The sequence below is a fragment of the Chrysemys picta genome, chromosome 3, assembly GCF_011386835.1.
Source record: "Chrysemys picta bellii isolate R12L10 chromosome 3, ASM1138683v2, whole genome shotgun sequence".
NCBI classification, from domain to species: Eukaryota; Metazoa; Chordata; order Testudines; family Emydidae; genus Chrysemys; species Chrysemys picta.
In genome coordinates, this window is record NC_088793.1 from 195,853,259 (window position 1) to 195,871,462 (window position 18,204).

The following is an 18,204-nucleotide window of genomic DNA, read 5'->3' on the forward strand; positions in this document are numbered from 1 at the left end:
TTACAAAAGGAGCGGGTGGATTGATTTTCTTGGCAGTTTTATCCACCACATCATTTTTAACAGGACAATTATTTTTTTAAAAACCCCTCAACATAAAGGCAGTGCTCAAAACCCTTCGATGTTCAAAAGCATAGAAACATGGGAAAGCGATGAAAGGAAAAGGGTAAGTGCATATAGATCATGTAGGTTGGCTGCCAGTATGGAGGGCAATACAATATTAAGCAATACAAAAATAATTGATATGGGAGATTCCATAATGCTTTTGTTTCTCAAGAGAAGCAGCATTAATAGTGTTTTTCTTTTAACTTCTGAAGTTATCCACTTGTTGGTTTTAGGGGCATTCATAATACATGTTGCTTCATTGAAATGGCAGTTCCTCGGCCCTTAGCAGTCTTTTACAGTCCCAATGCTTGCAAGATGGGCAGAATTTCAAAGTAAAGCAACAGGAGGGAGCCAGAAGGTATAGGCAATTAATGCACTGGTGTTTCTTGTCTGAAGACGCTGGTACAAATCCGGGTTTGGGTCACAAGTGAAAATGAGTTTGGTGAACTCTGATGGAATGACTCATCAGAAAACAGTAGCTGCGCAGGAACAAGGTTCTTTCCTCAAGGGAAAATTATTACAACAAGAAAGCAAGATAAATTCACAGAAAATTCCCCAGCTTGGGGGTCAGCAAAGTACTATTACCCAGGCTATGGAGCCCTGTCTTCCCAATAGCTTTTTCTCCCTCCTCTGCAAAAAGCAATTTAGAGGCCATCCTCTGAGCACCTGCACACCAGAGGAAAGGGACGCTGACTGGAGACTGAGTAGTGCCCTGACACATGGCCACTTCATAAAATCTTACCATACATGTTCATTTCCTCTGACTATGATAAAGAGTGTAGAGCAGTGGTTCTCAACCCGTGGCCCAATCAGCACACAGCTGCGGCCCATGTGACATCCTCAGGGCTAAACAGCTAGTATATATATTGTGTGGCTGCAGCTCACATAACACTCAGAGAGCTGCATATGTGGCCCTCAGTGGTAAATAGGTTGAGAACTGATGGTGTAGAGCATGGACTAGACAGGAATAGCCAAGACCGGGGCCTCACAGTAGGTTCCAAAGAGAACCTCTGGCACCAAAGCGCCTATATTTACTTCAATTTAAAAAGAGGCAAAGAGAGCATGGGGGCAGAAGCAATAAAAAAATATGGAATGCTTCATGAATTTGCACGCCATCCTTGCACAGGGGCCATGCTCGTCGTCTCCGTATCGTTCCGATTTTAGTATATGTGCTGCCCGAGTAGAGGCAGATGCTGTAATCACAGTAAAGTACATGGGGTAGCGACTGCATTCATGGCCAGAGTAAACAGCGTCCGTAAAAGATGCTGCCTGTTTTCTCTCTCTCTCTCGCTCTCTAACTAGGGGCATCAAATAATCCGCTTGTCGCTTGAACCAAAGGATTTTCACTCTAGTAATGCACCTGCAGCTGCTCTTGAAATAACCACACAGAATCACTCGCTGAAGGCACTGATGTTGGTGGCTTTTGATTGCTGAGGGGATGTGTCACCATTCACCTTCAATGAGTGTAAGTCAGCCACAGCCTCTGTACTAGGAGACGTGCTTTTGGAGCATTCACTAGTTAAAACTGAAATGTTCGTCATCACCATATGTCGGGGGGGCAGTGGCATTTGGGGAATCAGTAATCTACTTCATTTCAGCAGCTGGTCTCTTGATTTCCTTTTCCTCTGCAAAAATTAAAATAAACCCCGTTCTGGTGCTGAGAGGGTGTGACCTAACTGGCAGGTTAGCGGAGGGAATTTAATTTCACAACACCCCTCTGATTGGCCAGCTGGCTCCTGGATCTTTTCTTACCGATTGATACTTGGATTAACTCTAGGATCACATTTGCTGCCTCTGACACATGGAAATTACTTTCATCCTACTTCAAAAAGATAATTCCTGGGGAAAAAGAAGAACAGGAGTACTTGTGGCACCTTAGAGACTAACAAATTTATTAGAGCATAAGCTTTCGTGGACTACAGCCCACTTCTTCGGATGCATAGTCCACGAAAGCTTATGCTCTAATAAATTTGTTAGTCTCTAAGGTGCCACAAGTACTCCTGTTCTTCTTTTTGCGGATACAGACTAACACGGCTGTTACTCTGATTCCTGGGGAAAGGGGATAAAGAGGTTTTACCTGTAGGTTACCATTTCAAATCCATCCTCAAAGGGCAGTGATCGCAAGACATTCCCATCCAACGTCTCTCCTTGCAGGCCTATGTGAAACAAGTTGGTGTTTGCAGTCTGATTTCAGTTCCATCTTACAAAAGCACCATAATAACTCACCACTTTGCTCAGTGGAGAGGGCAAGGACTCAATAAGCATGGAGAGAGCACGGCCTAGAGGAGGCATTTCAAAGAATTAATAAGGAGCTTGCACTCTACTGTGGTTCAGTCGGGGATGTGAAACATTATCTACTATCTGTGCTATAAGAACCTGATTTGTTCTCACTGAAGTCAGCTCTCACTGAAGTCAGCCCTAAATTCAGGGCTTTTCACAAGCATCACATTATCATGAAAACGCAACCATTTCCCGGTAGGAGAGAGATGGGTGATGGGAACAGTTCAGACGTCTCATCCACTAAATAAAGATTAACGATCTAATTACTAAAATAAAACATCATCCAGCAGTAATCCCATGACATCACTTCCAGATGATACGGGCCGACACAACCAGATTGTGCAAGAACATAACTACATTGATCAGCAACTTTACATCATGCCCATCTCATGTCCCATTACATCTGCTATGTGATGAAGACTTCATGATAGATATTGTGAGGCATCGTTATCCTGGATCAAGAAGCACCATAAGGATTCTGAAAAGCTCCTTCAGTCCCGTCATCTCTCCCTCCTTCTTCTTCACTGATGGCCGTTGCTGTACTTACCATTGTGTAAACTAGTGCAGCTAAAAAAATTACCTCAAAAATACAACTTGTGTATCCAGGTCTGTGGATGAATGCAATTACAGAGGTAAGGCAAACAGCGTAGAAGGTCTGATCCAGAGCTCACTGTAGGCAATAAAGTCTAGCTCCAGAATGGGATTTAGTCACCTAAATCCCAGATTTAGGGGTTACTGCGATTCACAAAACACCCGTAGGCACCTAAACTTATTCAGTGCCTGAATTTTCAATGTAAAAGTTCCCTAGTTGCCTAAGTTTCTACCTGAGGGCATGCGCACTATTGCCATACAGATGCATCTGCATGCATATCTCCCAACTAAGCCCCACTGAGATCCTAAAACCACATGTGGAGATATGGGTTGACCCAGCTAACTCGCCTGCCTGGCCTTATCTGCTAGGTGTGCTTTGAGCACAGCTAACTCCCCCACGTAGGTAGCATTCTCACTCATGATGTGGGAGATGCCACTTCAATTCCCCCCTCTACCTGATGACAAGATGGAATTTGAACTGGGATTTCCAATCTCTGAGTGTCCTAATCACTGGAGGATGGGATATTCTGATGCGACTCTGTCTCAATCTCGCTTTTTGAAGTCGTTCTACTCTGTAGTAATTAAATATTATTCACTAAAGTCACCATCTTCAATCAGGTACATGTGGCTACAGCTGCCCACCTCAGAAATGCAGAGACATCCAAGGACTGATTTTTCAGGTGTGCACAATTTCCAAGGAAGTCAACAGTGACCACTTACGGTAATCACAGGTCTACACCGATTTGGAGTACATTCATTAAGCATATCTTCTGCTTTACGGTGGGCTTTGTACCTCCTCAACTGGCTGCATTTTAATAGGGACTTTTTTCCCCAGAGGAGTTCATTATGATTAATGTTTTATCAGTGAATTCCAAAGAAATTAACAGTGATTTGCCACTTACTGCAAAGTGTTGCTGATCATTCTAGTGGAACGCACTATCTGGGTATTTAAACATCTCCTGATATTTTTATTTAAGAAATAAGGAGATACAAGACTCATTAAAATCCGACAGTACAGCTTTCACCTCCAGGAATGGATAAAGGTTAAAAAAGCATCTTTACAAACATGCACTGGTGTGCAGAGTTTTCTACTACATGGGGAAAAAAATCAACACCAAGTTTAAAAGTGCTCTCAGCTCACTTAGGAGCAGTAGACGGGTATACCTACACATGTAACATCAGCTCCTCCATGGTAGCCAGCGTCTTCTGCTAAGCATCCTTAACTCATATGGGAGACAAGGGTGTCTGTATATCACAGGAGGGACTTAGGGCCAGATCCTCAAAGGTATTTAGGTGCCTAACTCCTATTGAAATGAATTAGAGTTAGGCAGGGTCCTCCTTAGGAGGGGGTGGGGCCTGGGACATAGGCAACAAGTTTCGAATCTGCTGGGGGGGTGCTCCGCCCAGGCCCTGCCCCCAACTCCACCCCTTTGCTCAAGGCCCCACCTTTGCCCTGCTTCTTCCCATCCCCACTCCGCTCCGCCTCTTCCTGCCCCGCCCCATCCCTTCCCTGCCTCTTCCCGCCCTGCCCCTACTCCACCCAGTTCTGCCCCCTCCCCTGAGCGTGTGGCACCCTTGCTCCTCACTCCAGTGCCTCCTGATGCCACGAAACAGCTGATCCGCGGCAGGCGGTAGGTGTAGCGAGGGAGGCAGAGGCACTGATCAGCGGGGCCTGCTGATGGGCAGGAGGCACTGGGGGGATGGGGGACATTCTGGTAGGGAGGCTTCTCCTTGCCCCCCCCGCCTGCCTGCCACTCGTTTCCCCCATTCGCCTCCTCACCCCGCTCGCTCGCCTCACCTCCCCACCCACGGGGCCCCCCAAAGCGTGAGGTCCAGAGCAGTCACCCTGATTCACCATACCTAAGGGACGGCTCTGGAGTTAGGTGCCCATACCTTTGAGGGTCTGGGCCTTAGCACCTCATCTTTGACATTCAGTAGTCTGCAAACACTTAGGCCTTGTCTACACTACAGGGGTAAGTCAATGTAAGTTACGCAACTCCAGCTACAAGAATAATGTAGCTGGATTCAATGAGTTGAGGTCAACTTACTGCGCTCTCCCGTCGACTTCCCTTACTCGTCTCATTCTGGTGGACTACCGGAGTCAATGGGAAAGCAATCTGCGGTCAATTTAGTGGGTCTTCACTAGACCCGCTAGATCGACCCCCAGTACATCGATTGCCGCAGCATCAATCCCCGGAAACTATAGACATTCCCTTAGAGAACTCCATTGTCAACATTTTGAATATCAGTCTTACAAAACTGCCATGGAAACGTACTAGCCCAGCCACATTTATTCTGCCACCTCCCTATGTCAACATAATTTGTGTTGAGGTGGCAGCTTTAGACAAATTGCAGACTTGCATAATAAATTGCAGATATGTGATAAAGTGCATTTATCATACGTGTCTCCCTGTCTCATCTGGCTCTGCCCAGCAATCCATCTCCACTGGAAGACCTCTAAGCAGCATTAAATGTCTGCCATTTTTTTTTAAATTACCTTGCTAGAGGAATGTTTCCTTCTTACTTTTCCAAAAGTGGAGCTTCTCTCCCAACATTACACCTGCCAAAGATACGGGATGAATGATTTTTGGTCCTTCATGAATAATGGATTTAACGTCCTTTTTCTTTTCTTTTTTTCCCAAAAATATGACTTCATAACATTTCATTTATATAACTGGAAAGACAGGCTTTCGAACTTCCTAATGATGGCGCTTCCTTCTAGATTTGGAAGTTTCTGGACATTGATACAATGACATTTATGCATTGAAAACTATATCTCAACAAACTACTGAATATAGTTTGACTTATTGTTACTCAGCCAATGCTTATGGGTAGAGGGGTAGAAAAAAATCCGAGCAACAATAAACATTCCCTCTCTAAAACATTTCTCTAGTAGTTCTTTTCTGTAAAATATGTGGCATACAGAAAACATGAAGGTGCCAATCAGGCCAATAAAAGATTTATATCACACTATCAAGTATTCTTTTGTTTTCCATTCTCTTCTATACACTTGACTAGTGATTTTGGTGCCCAACTTCAGACACCTTAAAATGGTCTGATTTTAAGAAAATGTTGAACACTAGTGCTCTTATAAAATCACTAGTCAATAATTAAATTCTTCCCCTCCCCCCCCACACAATAGGCCTGATTCTCCATTACTCTGTACTTTGTGTTGACATTTACACTAGTGCAAAATGGGTGTGAAATGTTACCATTATGATTTTGCAGCACTTTTTCACTTTGATTTGATGTGAACAACCACATAAGGTGCAGAGTGACAGAGAATCAGGATCAGTATATCTGCCAGGATTTTTATAAAGTCTCTAGTTTAGTAATATGATTAAACTGATCAACCTTTCCCCCTTTAAGCTGAAAAGCTTTTATATCACTGCCAATTATTGTCTTCCAAAAATAAAATCCTTCAGCTTTATCGTTTTCTTACAAGAAATAGCTAGCAGATGACAGATAAATTTAAATGAGGAATCTGAAGTGCATATTTACAATCAGATTCAAAATCTGAAATGAACAGTATTAATCACAAAATTGACTGTTGCATAATCAGCAAAGTTAGAAAAACACAAGCAATGCAGTCTTGTCCTCAGAACAAGTTTTATTAACATTTTGCTTTAACAAACATTGTAGTATGAAGGCAGCATTAGTTTTAAGTTTTCAGATGTATGGCACAGACAAAAGAAAAAATAACAGATTCATAAGCAAATTCAGCATGTAAATCTCAGATTAACAAAAGAGACGTGTGTTAACCTATTTAGCCACTATACCACATATTTTGCAAGCAACAGACTACATTTATTTGCATTTAAGTAAAAACATATTTTTGATCAAGAAAATTACATTTTTCTGACTTTCCTTTATATCACAAATGTCAGGGTAAGGCAAATCCTTGATGAATCATATGATAAAAACCCCTATTCCCCAAGAAAATATATCCAACATATTCTGCTAACTTTGTAATTTTAAAAGCAAAGCAGACATGCACTGCAAATAGAGAAATATCTTTTTTAATCAAATGCATAAAGCAGAACAGTGTTAATTCACAAAGAGGCTTTTCAGTGCGTCATAGAAAGATTTACAATTAGCTGTAGTGAATAATATGTGACCCAATATTAGACAGTGTCTCAGACATCTCCTTTGTAAGCCTGTATGAAAGGAAACTTGTCCATCATCAGAGCCATCACTAGCAGGAGGAAAAATAGATTGCTGCTCCTAATTGTAGAATAAGCACTTTTTTCAACTGGAACATTGAAAGCATATTCTAATATTTGGATGCAAAAACCACTAATTTAGGGGCTCTATTTTCTACACAGAACATACTGTGATAAAATTTTAGTTGTTAACCAAACCCCCTGTTATAGTGGCATTAATCCATTTCTGATATTTATTCTTCTACACCTACTCTCTACTTCTGTAGCTCCAGCAAAATCAATTGTGGCTGCATTCAGGGTGCACCCGTTCAGCAATAACCAAAGAGCTCAGAATCATATCGCCTAACTGTGCGTACATCATTTTATTCATTTTTTTATTAAAAAATCGGAAACAAATGCAACCCCAAAGTCACATTAACAAAAAAAGCACGGAAACCAAGCTACACACTCATGACTGAAAATGGGACGGTTAAGATTTAATCAACTCATACATTTTCTTTCTCTACACTTCCTGCCTGTGCTTCACACTTGCTGCAGAGTCCTCGGGCAAAAGTTCCACAGCTTCAAAGAATCACTGCTTTTAAAGAGAACCAAGGTTAAACGAGGGTAGCAATGAAATTACTGTCACGGGTTATAAGGAGAGCCTCTAACCTGAAATACGTTTGGAGCTAATTATTGGTAATACCAGTCAGTATTGCCAAGGCGTTTAAGGATTGTCTTGTCTCTCTGTATATTTTTGAACACATCTCTTTAATCAGTCTCTCGCCTTGAGCTGCTCCCTGCTGAGCCTGAGTCTCGCTAATGTTTGAGGGGCACACAGGACACTAGCTAGCAGCAGCCTGCAGTTCTCTAGTGTTGTACGTGGAAGACTGTGACCTTCAGACACGTACAACTTCAGAATTAAATACATAGGACCAGATCCATGACGTGTGGATATTGTCCGACCTCAGCCACACTCAATGGAGCTGTGACAATTCAAATTAGCTGAAGATCTGGCCCAGACAGTTTCCCACCAGGCTTTAGAAAGCTTATACCAATTGACTTTCCACATGCTTTATGGAGGAGTTTCCCTAGCTCTACAAACAAAGGGAGCCCTTCAATCTTTGCCTTTTTAAAGAGAACACACAAACGGAGGTTTAACATTATTGTTACCTAATATATTTATCTTTTCCCCCAGAGACGGTATCGGTTCTATTATGACAGGCTATTTAAAGAGAAATCATTTGATAATGAAACATACTGTATGTGCATCACGCAGATACACAGTCTGCTGGTCCTTTGACTGCTGCAACTTGAATCAGCCAAACACAAATGTAGGGACAGAAGGAAAATAACATTTAGGGCTGGGGTCCGTGTGGGGCCCTGAAGATACCTTCAGTCGAGCTAACAGGAATGGAAAAGGAAAGAGGCATAGAAGCGTCTAAGGGTAGAGGAAGGGATATCCCATCTCCTAGAACTGGAAGGGACCTTGAAAGGTCATCGAGTCCAACCCCCTGCCTTCACTAGCAGGACCAAGTATTGATTTTGCCCCAGATCCCTAAGTGGCCCCCTCAAGGATTGAACTCACAACCCTGGGTTTAGCAGGCCAATGCTCAAACCACTGAGCTATCCCTATTCTGACCCAACATAGCAAGTACAGTACAATCCTGACACTGTTTTAATAGGAACTAACAGGATTAATTACATCTGAAACCTAGTTTCTTTCAAAGCTAATCAGGCTCAAAGTGAAATATCTACTAGCCTCCAAACAGAAATCCAAAAGCCTTGGAAGCCCCCGCCCCATGTTCCCTAACAATGCCACAGGAAGTGACTGCAGACAATGCCCTCCTCCCCCCTGGGCTCATCAAGCGGCTCCAATGCTAGAGGTACATAAAAGCAGGTTATTGGAAGATGTCAGCCACTGCTAGTGGCCGCATCCCCACAACAAATCTGGAGGTCTTGTTTTAGATCCTGGTTTGTCCCGTCATTATTTCTAAACAAACTGCAAATGCCAGCAGCCGTCAAACTGTTTATATACATATAGAGCTCACAGTTATATCAGTGTGAATTTGGCACAAATGCATTGATCAGAATAGGGCCAATACATTTCAGTTTCTTTTCACTTTTGTTTTGTTTTGTTTGCAAGCCAATCAGTAATCATTTCATTCTAGGGGGAAGAGTGTACACATTCAAGCAAAACCAGAAGCTCGGGAAAAAAGAAAAGAAAAAAAGCTCTAATTGTTTTTAACACCGTTATATTTTGCAGAACATCAAACCCTGGACACATGCTGTGCGTTCCTTCAGTCTTGTGTATCAATTTCATTTACAGTACTGTTGAAAAAATGTACATAAGCCCTCTTTTCTGAATGCAGCACTTGCTGGCAGAACAAATGACATATGGTAAAACATTCTTAACCAAATAACTGTTAATTGCATTTTTAAAAATCATGCATATGCAGTAGAAAATATAATGAGGGCTGACACAAGGTACGGTAAATTTGTGAAAGCCATAAACTATATTTAAAGATGTGCTGGATGCAGAATGCCTGTTATCCTCCATTACTCACAGGCTGTGCAAAATATTAGTTGCCCACGGGTACTTTAAATACCCACTTAAAATAATTATTTACTTTTAGAAGTGCAAATCCCTAGAAGAGAAGAGAATTGATGCACTAACTGCATTAGGTCATTGTGGCATTACTTTGCATCACATGCTGTGCTATGACCAGATACAATGCAAAGGATATGCTAAGCATACTCAAGATTTAAAGAGATCAGCAATGGGCAATAGACGTCTCCATTCTCCCGGTGAGCAATACAGCAATACAACATCCTGAAGCATCCAGATTTCCAAGCGTATAGTGTGAAGCAGGGGTCGGCAACCTTTCAGAAGTGTTGTGCCGAGTCTTCATTTATTCACTCTAATTTAAGGTTTCGCATGCCAGTAATACAATTTAACGTTTTCAGAAGGTCTCTTTCTATAAGTCTATAATACATAACTAAACTATTGATGTATGTAAAGTAAATAAGGTTTTTAAAATGTTTAAGAAACTTCATTTAAATTCAATTAAAATGCAGAGTCCCCGGACGGGTGGCCAGGACCTGGGCAGTGTGAGTGCCACTGAAAATCAGCTCGCGTGCCGCCTTCGGCACACGTGCCATAGGTTGCCTACCCCTGGTGTGAAGCATAGGTTGGATTCTACTGTGCACTAGGAAACACTTCTTCTAGCTCTTTTACTATCTCCATAGTAGCAAGGGTCTTTGTTCTAAAAGTTCTAACTATTTTGCACTGGCACTTGCAGTCAGGAATTCCTGACTGATGTTGCTGGAGGTGGGCACTGTGCAATAACTTCACTATGAATATAGTGATAGTTTGGAACAGCTGTTCTTAAAATTCCTAAGATACACAGTGTTCTGTGGTTTACGATGCTTTGTGGCAGTCCACGTCCTCAAACCAAATCCCCAAATTTATCCCAGAGAATACAAAAAAAAATCCCATTCCCACCAGTTGCTTGGATGATGTGCCCTCATTGGGAAATGAGATTCAGAGGCTAGTGATAGAGGGGGGGAAATAAGCATCTCCAATATTACACAGGACCTAGAAGTTGTTGTAATTGCCAGGACAATGCAAAAGATTGTTTGAAGTGGGACATCATGACCAAAGTAGGGAAGCTTTTTCAGAAAAACCAGGTTTACAGAACAAAATGCAATTGAGAATTAAGAGGAATTAAAACAAAGATTCATTTTCCCTTATTTCCCTGCCCCTCCCATCCCATAGGGCACCTTCCGATGCGCTTTCTGCCGATAGTTAGAATGATGCCATACAATGCTAATGACTGCCGTTCACGTTTCACCTCATTGTTCTCTTCTCTCATATTGTTCCTCTGTGATGGGGAGAGAAAAAACGATATAGTTCATTCAATCAAAATCAAAAGTTTTCAGGGACCCAAATGGCTAGCTGGGTCTTTTTAATACAGTTTCCTAACGTCTCTGTTGCCAAAGACATGTGCAAAATATGGGAGGCAGGTAACATCATTAAAAAAAGACACTATTATTTCTATAGCGTCACATGTGTGGACAGCACTTTATAAATACATAGGCAGGCAGGGTGTTATCACTACACAGAAATACTTGACTAGTTTAATACTTGCTACCGTTCTCTGAGCTAATTACTAAATCACGCTTTCAAGCCGTCGTCTGTATATGAAATTAGTATCTGAACCACTTTTGGTGCCCACTGCTCCATGCAAACGCTAACTCACAAGATATTAGACTAGGTGGACCATTGGCCTGATTCTGTTTAGCAATTGCTCTTTCAAATCTCTGGATAGGAATGATGGCCTTTTCCTGCCCTTCCATATTTATTGCACTAGAGCAGTGGTTCTCAACCTGCGGCCTGTGGGCTGCTTGTGCCCCAATCAGCCCCCAGCTGCAGCTGATGTGACATCCTCAGGCCACACAGGTAGGATTGCATGCGGCCCACATAACACATTGTGGGCTGCATATGTGACCCACACTGGTAAACAGGTTGAGAACCACTGCACTAGAGAGTCAAAGATAGCAAGTTTCTTCCATGACACTGAAAGCAAACAGGTAAGGAGCAGCAGAACCTTTTCTTTTCTCCATCCTGCAATACCCATGACCTACAAGGATGCTTCCTCCTACTCTCTCATCTTGTGTCTGTCAGTGATACATTGAACCACAACTGACCACACAAAGACACACCTTTCAGCCACAAAGCCAGCACCTCATTCCACCCCCTCCCCCGGATCATAGCCCATAGAGCTGCAAATGTATGTAGTGGTTTACATTCATTAAAAAAATTAACATGGTTTTTTCTGCACAAATTTCCCACCTGCCATTGTAAGCACTGCAGAATTAATTCCTCATGCCAGTGCCGTAGAAGTATTTGATAACACAATCCTCAAACAGAGCTAAAATATAAAGGCACGAAGCAGCTGTGATTTTGGCACTAGCAGCAACAAGGTGGGCAGGAACCAACCACGGTGATGTTATGGCTGTAGTCCCAAGCGTACCTGTATGCATTAATGGTGCTGGCAGCTGGCACTATTGTGTTGTCACAGTGATTAGAAATTCAAAAATTCCATAGATTCCAAGGCTATAAGGGATGCTGGTGCTCATCTAGTCTGACATCCTGTATACTACAGGCCACGGAACTCCTCCCAAATAATTCCTAGAGCAGATTTTTCATTTTTTAAATCAAAATGCTGAATAATGTGTCTTATGTTTGTTGACATCAAGGGCATAGTAATCATGATAGAGTTCTTAGGGATTTTTGATGTGCATTTTGGGAATAGTGTACAGAACAATCTTGAAATAACAGTAAACCACTGTCCCAAAGATATCTGCTTGGTCCTAAAGATCCTAGAGAGCTCAGAACCTTTACAGTTTAACAAGATGATCAATTTTTCACTGTGTGGACCTGGCTGCTTGCAATTAAAGCAGAGAGACAGTATGGTTTGGGGGACTGAGCAAACAGCTGAACATAATTCATGCTTTAGTTTTAATCCTGGATCTGTCATTAAAATACTACAGAGACTGGGCAAGTCACTTCACCCCTCCGGCTCAGTTTTCTTCTCTGTAAAATGGGGGCAGTACTGCAGTACCCCTCACATTGTAATTGAGAAAATTAATTAGCTGAATGCTAAATACTGTATTATTCATGTGAGCTTCACTTTCATAGAGCAGAGTTTAAATGATCGCATCCCAAAACATATGCATGTACTAATTTTAGTGAGAAAACAAATTTCTTTCCGTTTATATAAAAACAGTTCTAGCTGATAAATATATTTTTAAAATCAATGACGGTATTAGCCTTTTATTCTATTTTTAAATGGTAAGCGTGTTAACAGAATGCATAATCAGAAGCTAAAAAGGGTGAAAAAGAAAGGGAGAGCTGGAAAAGTTATTCTTTGATGGTTACGGTGTTTTTTTACTTTTGCTTCACTACTTTTTAATGGAGATCCCATCAGCCATATTTCTCTCTCTCATGCAACATGGCAGCATATTGTCAATATACTGACAAGGACAAAGGGGTATACACAGTAATAAGACCTTGCTTTTTAAATCTCTGACACAGCTGCCGCTGTTGTAAAGCTTCTATATTTGGTCTTGAGCTACATGAAATCCCATTACGAGCATAAATAACACATCTGGCTGTATATGATATTGGCATCTGATAATAGCCCTATACAGGGGGAGAGGTGTGTATTAATGCTTTGAAACTGCATATCTTCAGCGGGGATCAACATTTTCTTTTGTAATTGGGGTGTGCCAGGGACTTTTTATCTCTAGCAGATTACTCGTTTTTATGGAGGAGTCAGATTGTTTATTGTCTATGAACAGAACTATTCTTTTCCATTTCTGCTGCAATAACAATTGTGCACTCGTGCAATGGCACCATCATTCAGTATATAAAGCAGTAAAGCTCAAAAAGGCAGCCAACTGACTTCATCCTTGTTTTACAGCAGTCTAGTTAGAAGTGACGTTAGGCATTGTAGAGCCAAGGGCATAAAAGCCTCATGACACAAACCTGTTGTTCCCAGAATACAGATGTCAGAGAACTGAACTTAATTCCAACTAGTATAAAATTGCTTTTCATTTTCCTAAGCAATGACAAAAAACAACAACCATTCACTCAGTTACTCTTCCATTGCTAATATTGCTGCTATCTGGGTTCTGCTGATCTGAGACCATACACAGTCTAAATACAGTAATTCCTCACTGAAAGTCGTCCCGCTTAACGTTGTTTCATTGTTACGTTGCTGATCAATTAGGGAGCATACTCATATAAAGTTGTGCAATGCTCCACTCTTACCTTGTTTGGCTGCCTGCTTTCTCCACAGCTGGCAGCCTCCCTACGGCCCCCTCCCCTCCAGTGCCTCCCGCCCGCCGGCAGACTCTGTGGATCAGCGCCTTCCTCCTCCTCCCCCCACCTCCTGCCCGCGGCAATCAGCTGGCTTGCGGCATTTTGGAGGCAGGAGGGAGGAGCTAGGACTTGGCGCGCCTCCCTCCTCCCTCCCCTGCCTCCCGAACGCGGCAAGCCAGCTGATTGTCCCGGGGAGGAGGAAGGAAGAGCCTGCACCCCAAGTCCTCCCTCCTCCCTCCTGCCCCAGCTGCCCTGGAACCTAACCCCCCCATTTACATTAATTCTTATGGGGAAATTGGATTCGCTTAACCTCATTTCACTTAAAGTCACATTTTTCAGGAACAGAACTACAACGTTAAGTGAGGAGTTACTGTATGTTACAGTTGCAGAATGCTGCTATATGATTTATGTGACAATTCATGTCACATAATTAATACTTTCCCCACGTGTTGCTTTTTCTAATTCTGTATATTCTGATTCAGGTGACCAGATAGCAAGTGTGAAAAATCGGGACACTTTTGGGGTGGGGTGGGGGGTGAAGGGATGTAATAGTTGCCTATGTAAGACAAAGTCCCTAATTTCGGGATGCAAACGTTCATAACATGTCAAAATAATCTATTATAATAAACGTTGATGGGAACAGGTATGAAAAGGAGACAGAAAAACTAAATGAAAAAACCTAATGATGTAGTTAAAGGACTATGTTAAAATCATTCTTAGTAAAAACACAAGATGTGGAACTGGAAATCAATGAACCAAAATTTGTGTGTCTAATATTGTATTAGCCTAATTGGCGGACAAAATAATGAGTGCCTGGGCTGTTCTATCCACCACTCCCTTTCTGGGTCCTGAAAGAGACGTGAGGAGAATATGGAAGAATAGAGAGAGGCTGCTGGAGCAAGCTTTACCATCATAGTTGCTACCTCACTCGGTAGCACATTGGACCTTTTTTATCCTAATCCTGAGGGACGTCCTGACCAGACCAGGCCAGAGAGATGGACCCAGCCAGATGACATCACCCTCCCTACCAGCTCCAGCTGAATCCCAACCACCACCTGGGATTAAACGGGATTGGACTTTAACAGCAACAGCAACAGCAGCAGCTTCAGCTCATCTCATTTAACGTCTGCTCTTGTCCCCAATAGGACCATTATTGCCATCTTTGATACCATCTAAGGGACTGTCAAACAAGGTGTGTGTGTTTCCTTCTAAAAGCTCTCTCCAGCTAAAGGAACACGAATTCCTGTTAAAATGAAAGCCTTATTTATTGCTTTGCATTTCAAATGCTTTAACTGTTTTTCCTTCTTTTCTATATCTTTAGTAAAAGGTTAAAAAGATTTTTAATGGTGTGTTTGCCATGGTACTAAGCAGGCCGAGGTCTCCGTACACCAAATCCCAGACCTTGTTTAACATTGTTTAATGTTAGACAGTGATTGGGTAATGTTTACACCTTTGGGCCATTAATACAACAGATCTTTTTTTCAAATGGAATCTGCATGGCTATGCATACTTGCAGTGAGACACTGGTCGTAGGAGACTTACCTATTTGTTAATCTTCCGGCTGCATTTCTGAATGTTCATTTATACTTTCAACCTGACTATTCATTTCAGCTGAAAACAAAACAATAGGATTGTCAAACTTCAGTCAAGTTCATGCTGGCAAGTAATAGCTGCTCCTAACCTAAGGGAATAGAGCGCTAAAATATATTTGCTGTAAGTCTTTGTAGCTTTCTCTTATATAAGATCTTCTTAATGGTTTCATTATTTAATGCAGATTATGAACAGTTCTGTAATAAGATACCCATCAAAATTATTAGAGAACCTCTGAATCTAGATTCCCCCCAGACTTTTGGTCTAGATCTGAATTTTCACAAAGTCTCTATAATAGCCCAAACAAAAATATTGGATTTGGACACCTCAAACTTTGGGGAAAGTTTGGGTCTGGATTCTGACCTGAAATGTAGAATTTGGACCCATCGCTAATTATATCACAATTAAATGCTGATCTCATATTTTTATGGTTCAATTAATGTAACATTAAATAATAAAAAAGCATCATACACTTTTCATTAAATATAAAAAACAAGGTGTAATTCAAAAGGAAGGCTGTCTCACTCTCTCTACAGTGCCAAAGGAATCACAGAACATATGGTACAGGAGATTTGTTCATGAGGGCCTAGCTATACTTAAATAAAATGGGATGATTTCAACATGCACTCTCAGCCTTTGTTCGGAACTGCTTTATTTTTGTGAGTTTTAATGAGACTCTATGGTAAACTCATTTTTGTAGCTTATTTTTATGGTAGTATTTAAGTGTTTGGTATCCATTGCTGATAGTTGGAGTCTCTCTGGGAAAACCTTAGCATCCAAATGAAAGTTTTGAAAAATGAGCAAAAAGGAAAAAATGTTCTGCGTCTATGCCACGGGATGTGAACCTCCTTCTGACTCAATATCACGTCAATACACCTGGTAGGATTTTGATGAGTTATTTGTGAATGATTCATCATGCGTATTCAGAACAGACACGGTAATAGCTCCTTTGGTGTATGGAATGAATGTGTAATAGGAAAAATATCCACTCCAGATTATGGAGAAATGATGCAACATGTGTTTAGCTATGGTTTGTGGATTATTCTTAATAGGCTTTTGCATCGCAGAATTGGAATGCATAATAAAAAAACATTAAGGAAAGGAGTCATTGTGCATGTGCAGTAGCAGCTTTTTCAAAACCTCAAAATGTCAGCCAATTTAATGTGGTTGTTTTTCTGAGAATACCAAAAGACCTAGTTCATATTCTAGACTAATTACTTGTGAAATTTAATTCATTTCCTTTTTAATTAAATGGATGTTTAGTTATATCAGACCAAAGCATCAAAAACCGGTAAGCCTGCCTTCATTTTTTATCCTATGACAAGCAGCCAATCATCTCCCTGTGGACAGTGCAATCCTGCTCAGATGCGGGGGAACCGGGGGGCTTGGGGATGCTGATGGGGAGATATACTTCACATTTATCAGCTACCTTTTGGGACAATTGTGGAGCAGCACTGCAGGCTTTAATGACAGTCCCATCCAATCCTTCTAGAGCCAGACTGAAGGTTGCAACAAGGACTCAAGGATTATAGTGCAGAACAGGGGAGTTCCACAGGACTTCACTGCATGGAGACAGTTCCGAAACTGTACATTAATTTCACTCCCAGGCAGAAATCTTGACTGGAGGTTCTCTGCCAGAAGTGGACATTGTCAATGCCCTGGACAAAGAGGATGCAATGGATAATGCAAGAGCAAGTCCTGAGAAGTGCCAAGCTCCCATAAATCTGATTGACGTCTGTTCCTGCAGTGGTGCTAGTAAGCCCTGCTGTAACAGCAAGAGTGCTATCCCTGTCCCCTTGATGTTACTGGGAATTTTGCGGTGAACTTTAATAGGGCCAGGATTTCACCCAGGGTTGGAGAGATTCTAAAATAATCAATGGGTCATACTACAGTAACCTAACCTTACAAGTGTCATGGAGGGGATAGGTTAAGGGGCTAGGGTGTTTTGTTCTACGTCTGAAAAGGAGCACCTCATAAGTCTGAGGCTCAGCATCACAGGACAAGTTGAGAATTTCAGTGAGGTTGAACATAAACTTAATGAACATCAACTGAGAAAGGGATTTTAAAATAAATGAAGATGGGAATTTCCCTAGTGTTTCTCTGTACAGTTTCTCCAGAACTGTCCCTTTACATTTTTGTGATTTTGGGCCACTCCTCTGAGTCACTAACACTTCTCCCTCCAGCGGTGGGCTCCTTTGTGGCTCTCAACATTACTAGAGAAAGATTCCCCCCTAGCTGGAGAAGTGAATGCATTTCCAGTCAGAGGAGAGGAAAAGCTTCAGAATAACCAAGCATATGACCCATATTACTGAAAGCACGGCAAGTGCCATTGGCTATGATAGTGTGCCTTGGAGGTGGGGCATCCTCTCACAAAGAATGAAACTATTTGATACAGGGCAGCTAGTCAGGAGTGGCAGTTTATGATCTAAATAGAGAAGATGGATAAAAGAGGAGGAAGAGAAACCTGTTGGTGGTGGTGGGTTGTTTTTTTTTTTTTTCCAGAAAGATTTTTGTGTTTTATATTCCCAGATTACCAATGAAAGAAAGGTGTTGAATTAAGCCACTAATTCCAATCATCATTAGTTTCTTCAGATATTTTCTAATAAATAT

The 18,204-nt window shown here is 41.7% G+C and overlaps 1 protein-coding gene and 1 non-coding gene across 16 annotated transcripts in view; both read right to left on the minus strand.

Annotated features, from left to right (window-relative positions):
• Positions 1-1,183: 1,183 nt before the first annotated feature.
• LOC112061649 (U6 spliceosomal RNA) lies at positions 1,184-1,292 on the minus strand. Its single transcript, XR_002890334.2, has one exon. It is a non-coding gene; the product is annotated as a U6 spliceosomal RNA (small nuclear RNA).
• A 5,273-nt stretch (positions 1,293-6,565) lies between these two features.
• MACROD2 (mono-ADP ribosylhydrolase 2) overlaps positions 6,566-18,204 on the minus strand; it is a 1,307,214-nt gene continuing 1,295,575 nt past the window's right edge. For all 15 annotated transcript variants that reach the window (XM_042847036.2, XM_042847039.2, XM_042847056.2 and 12 more), the window contains 2 exons: positions 15,547-15,615; positions 6,566-10,999 (listed from right to left, as the gene is read on the minus strand). In XM_042847036.2, the coding sequence (XP_042702970.2) occupies positions 15,554-15,615 (62 nt within the window). In that variant the 3' untranslated portion in view covers positions 6,566-10,999; positions 15,547-15,553. The remainder of the gene's footprint in view (positions 11,000-15,546; positions 15,616-18,204) is intronic.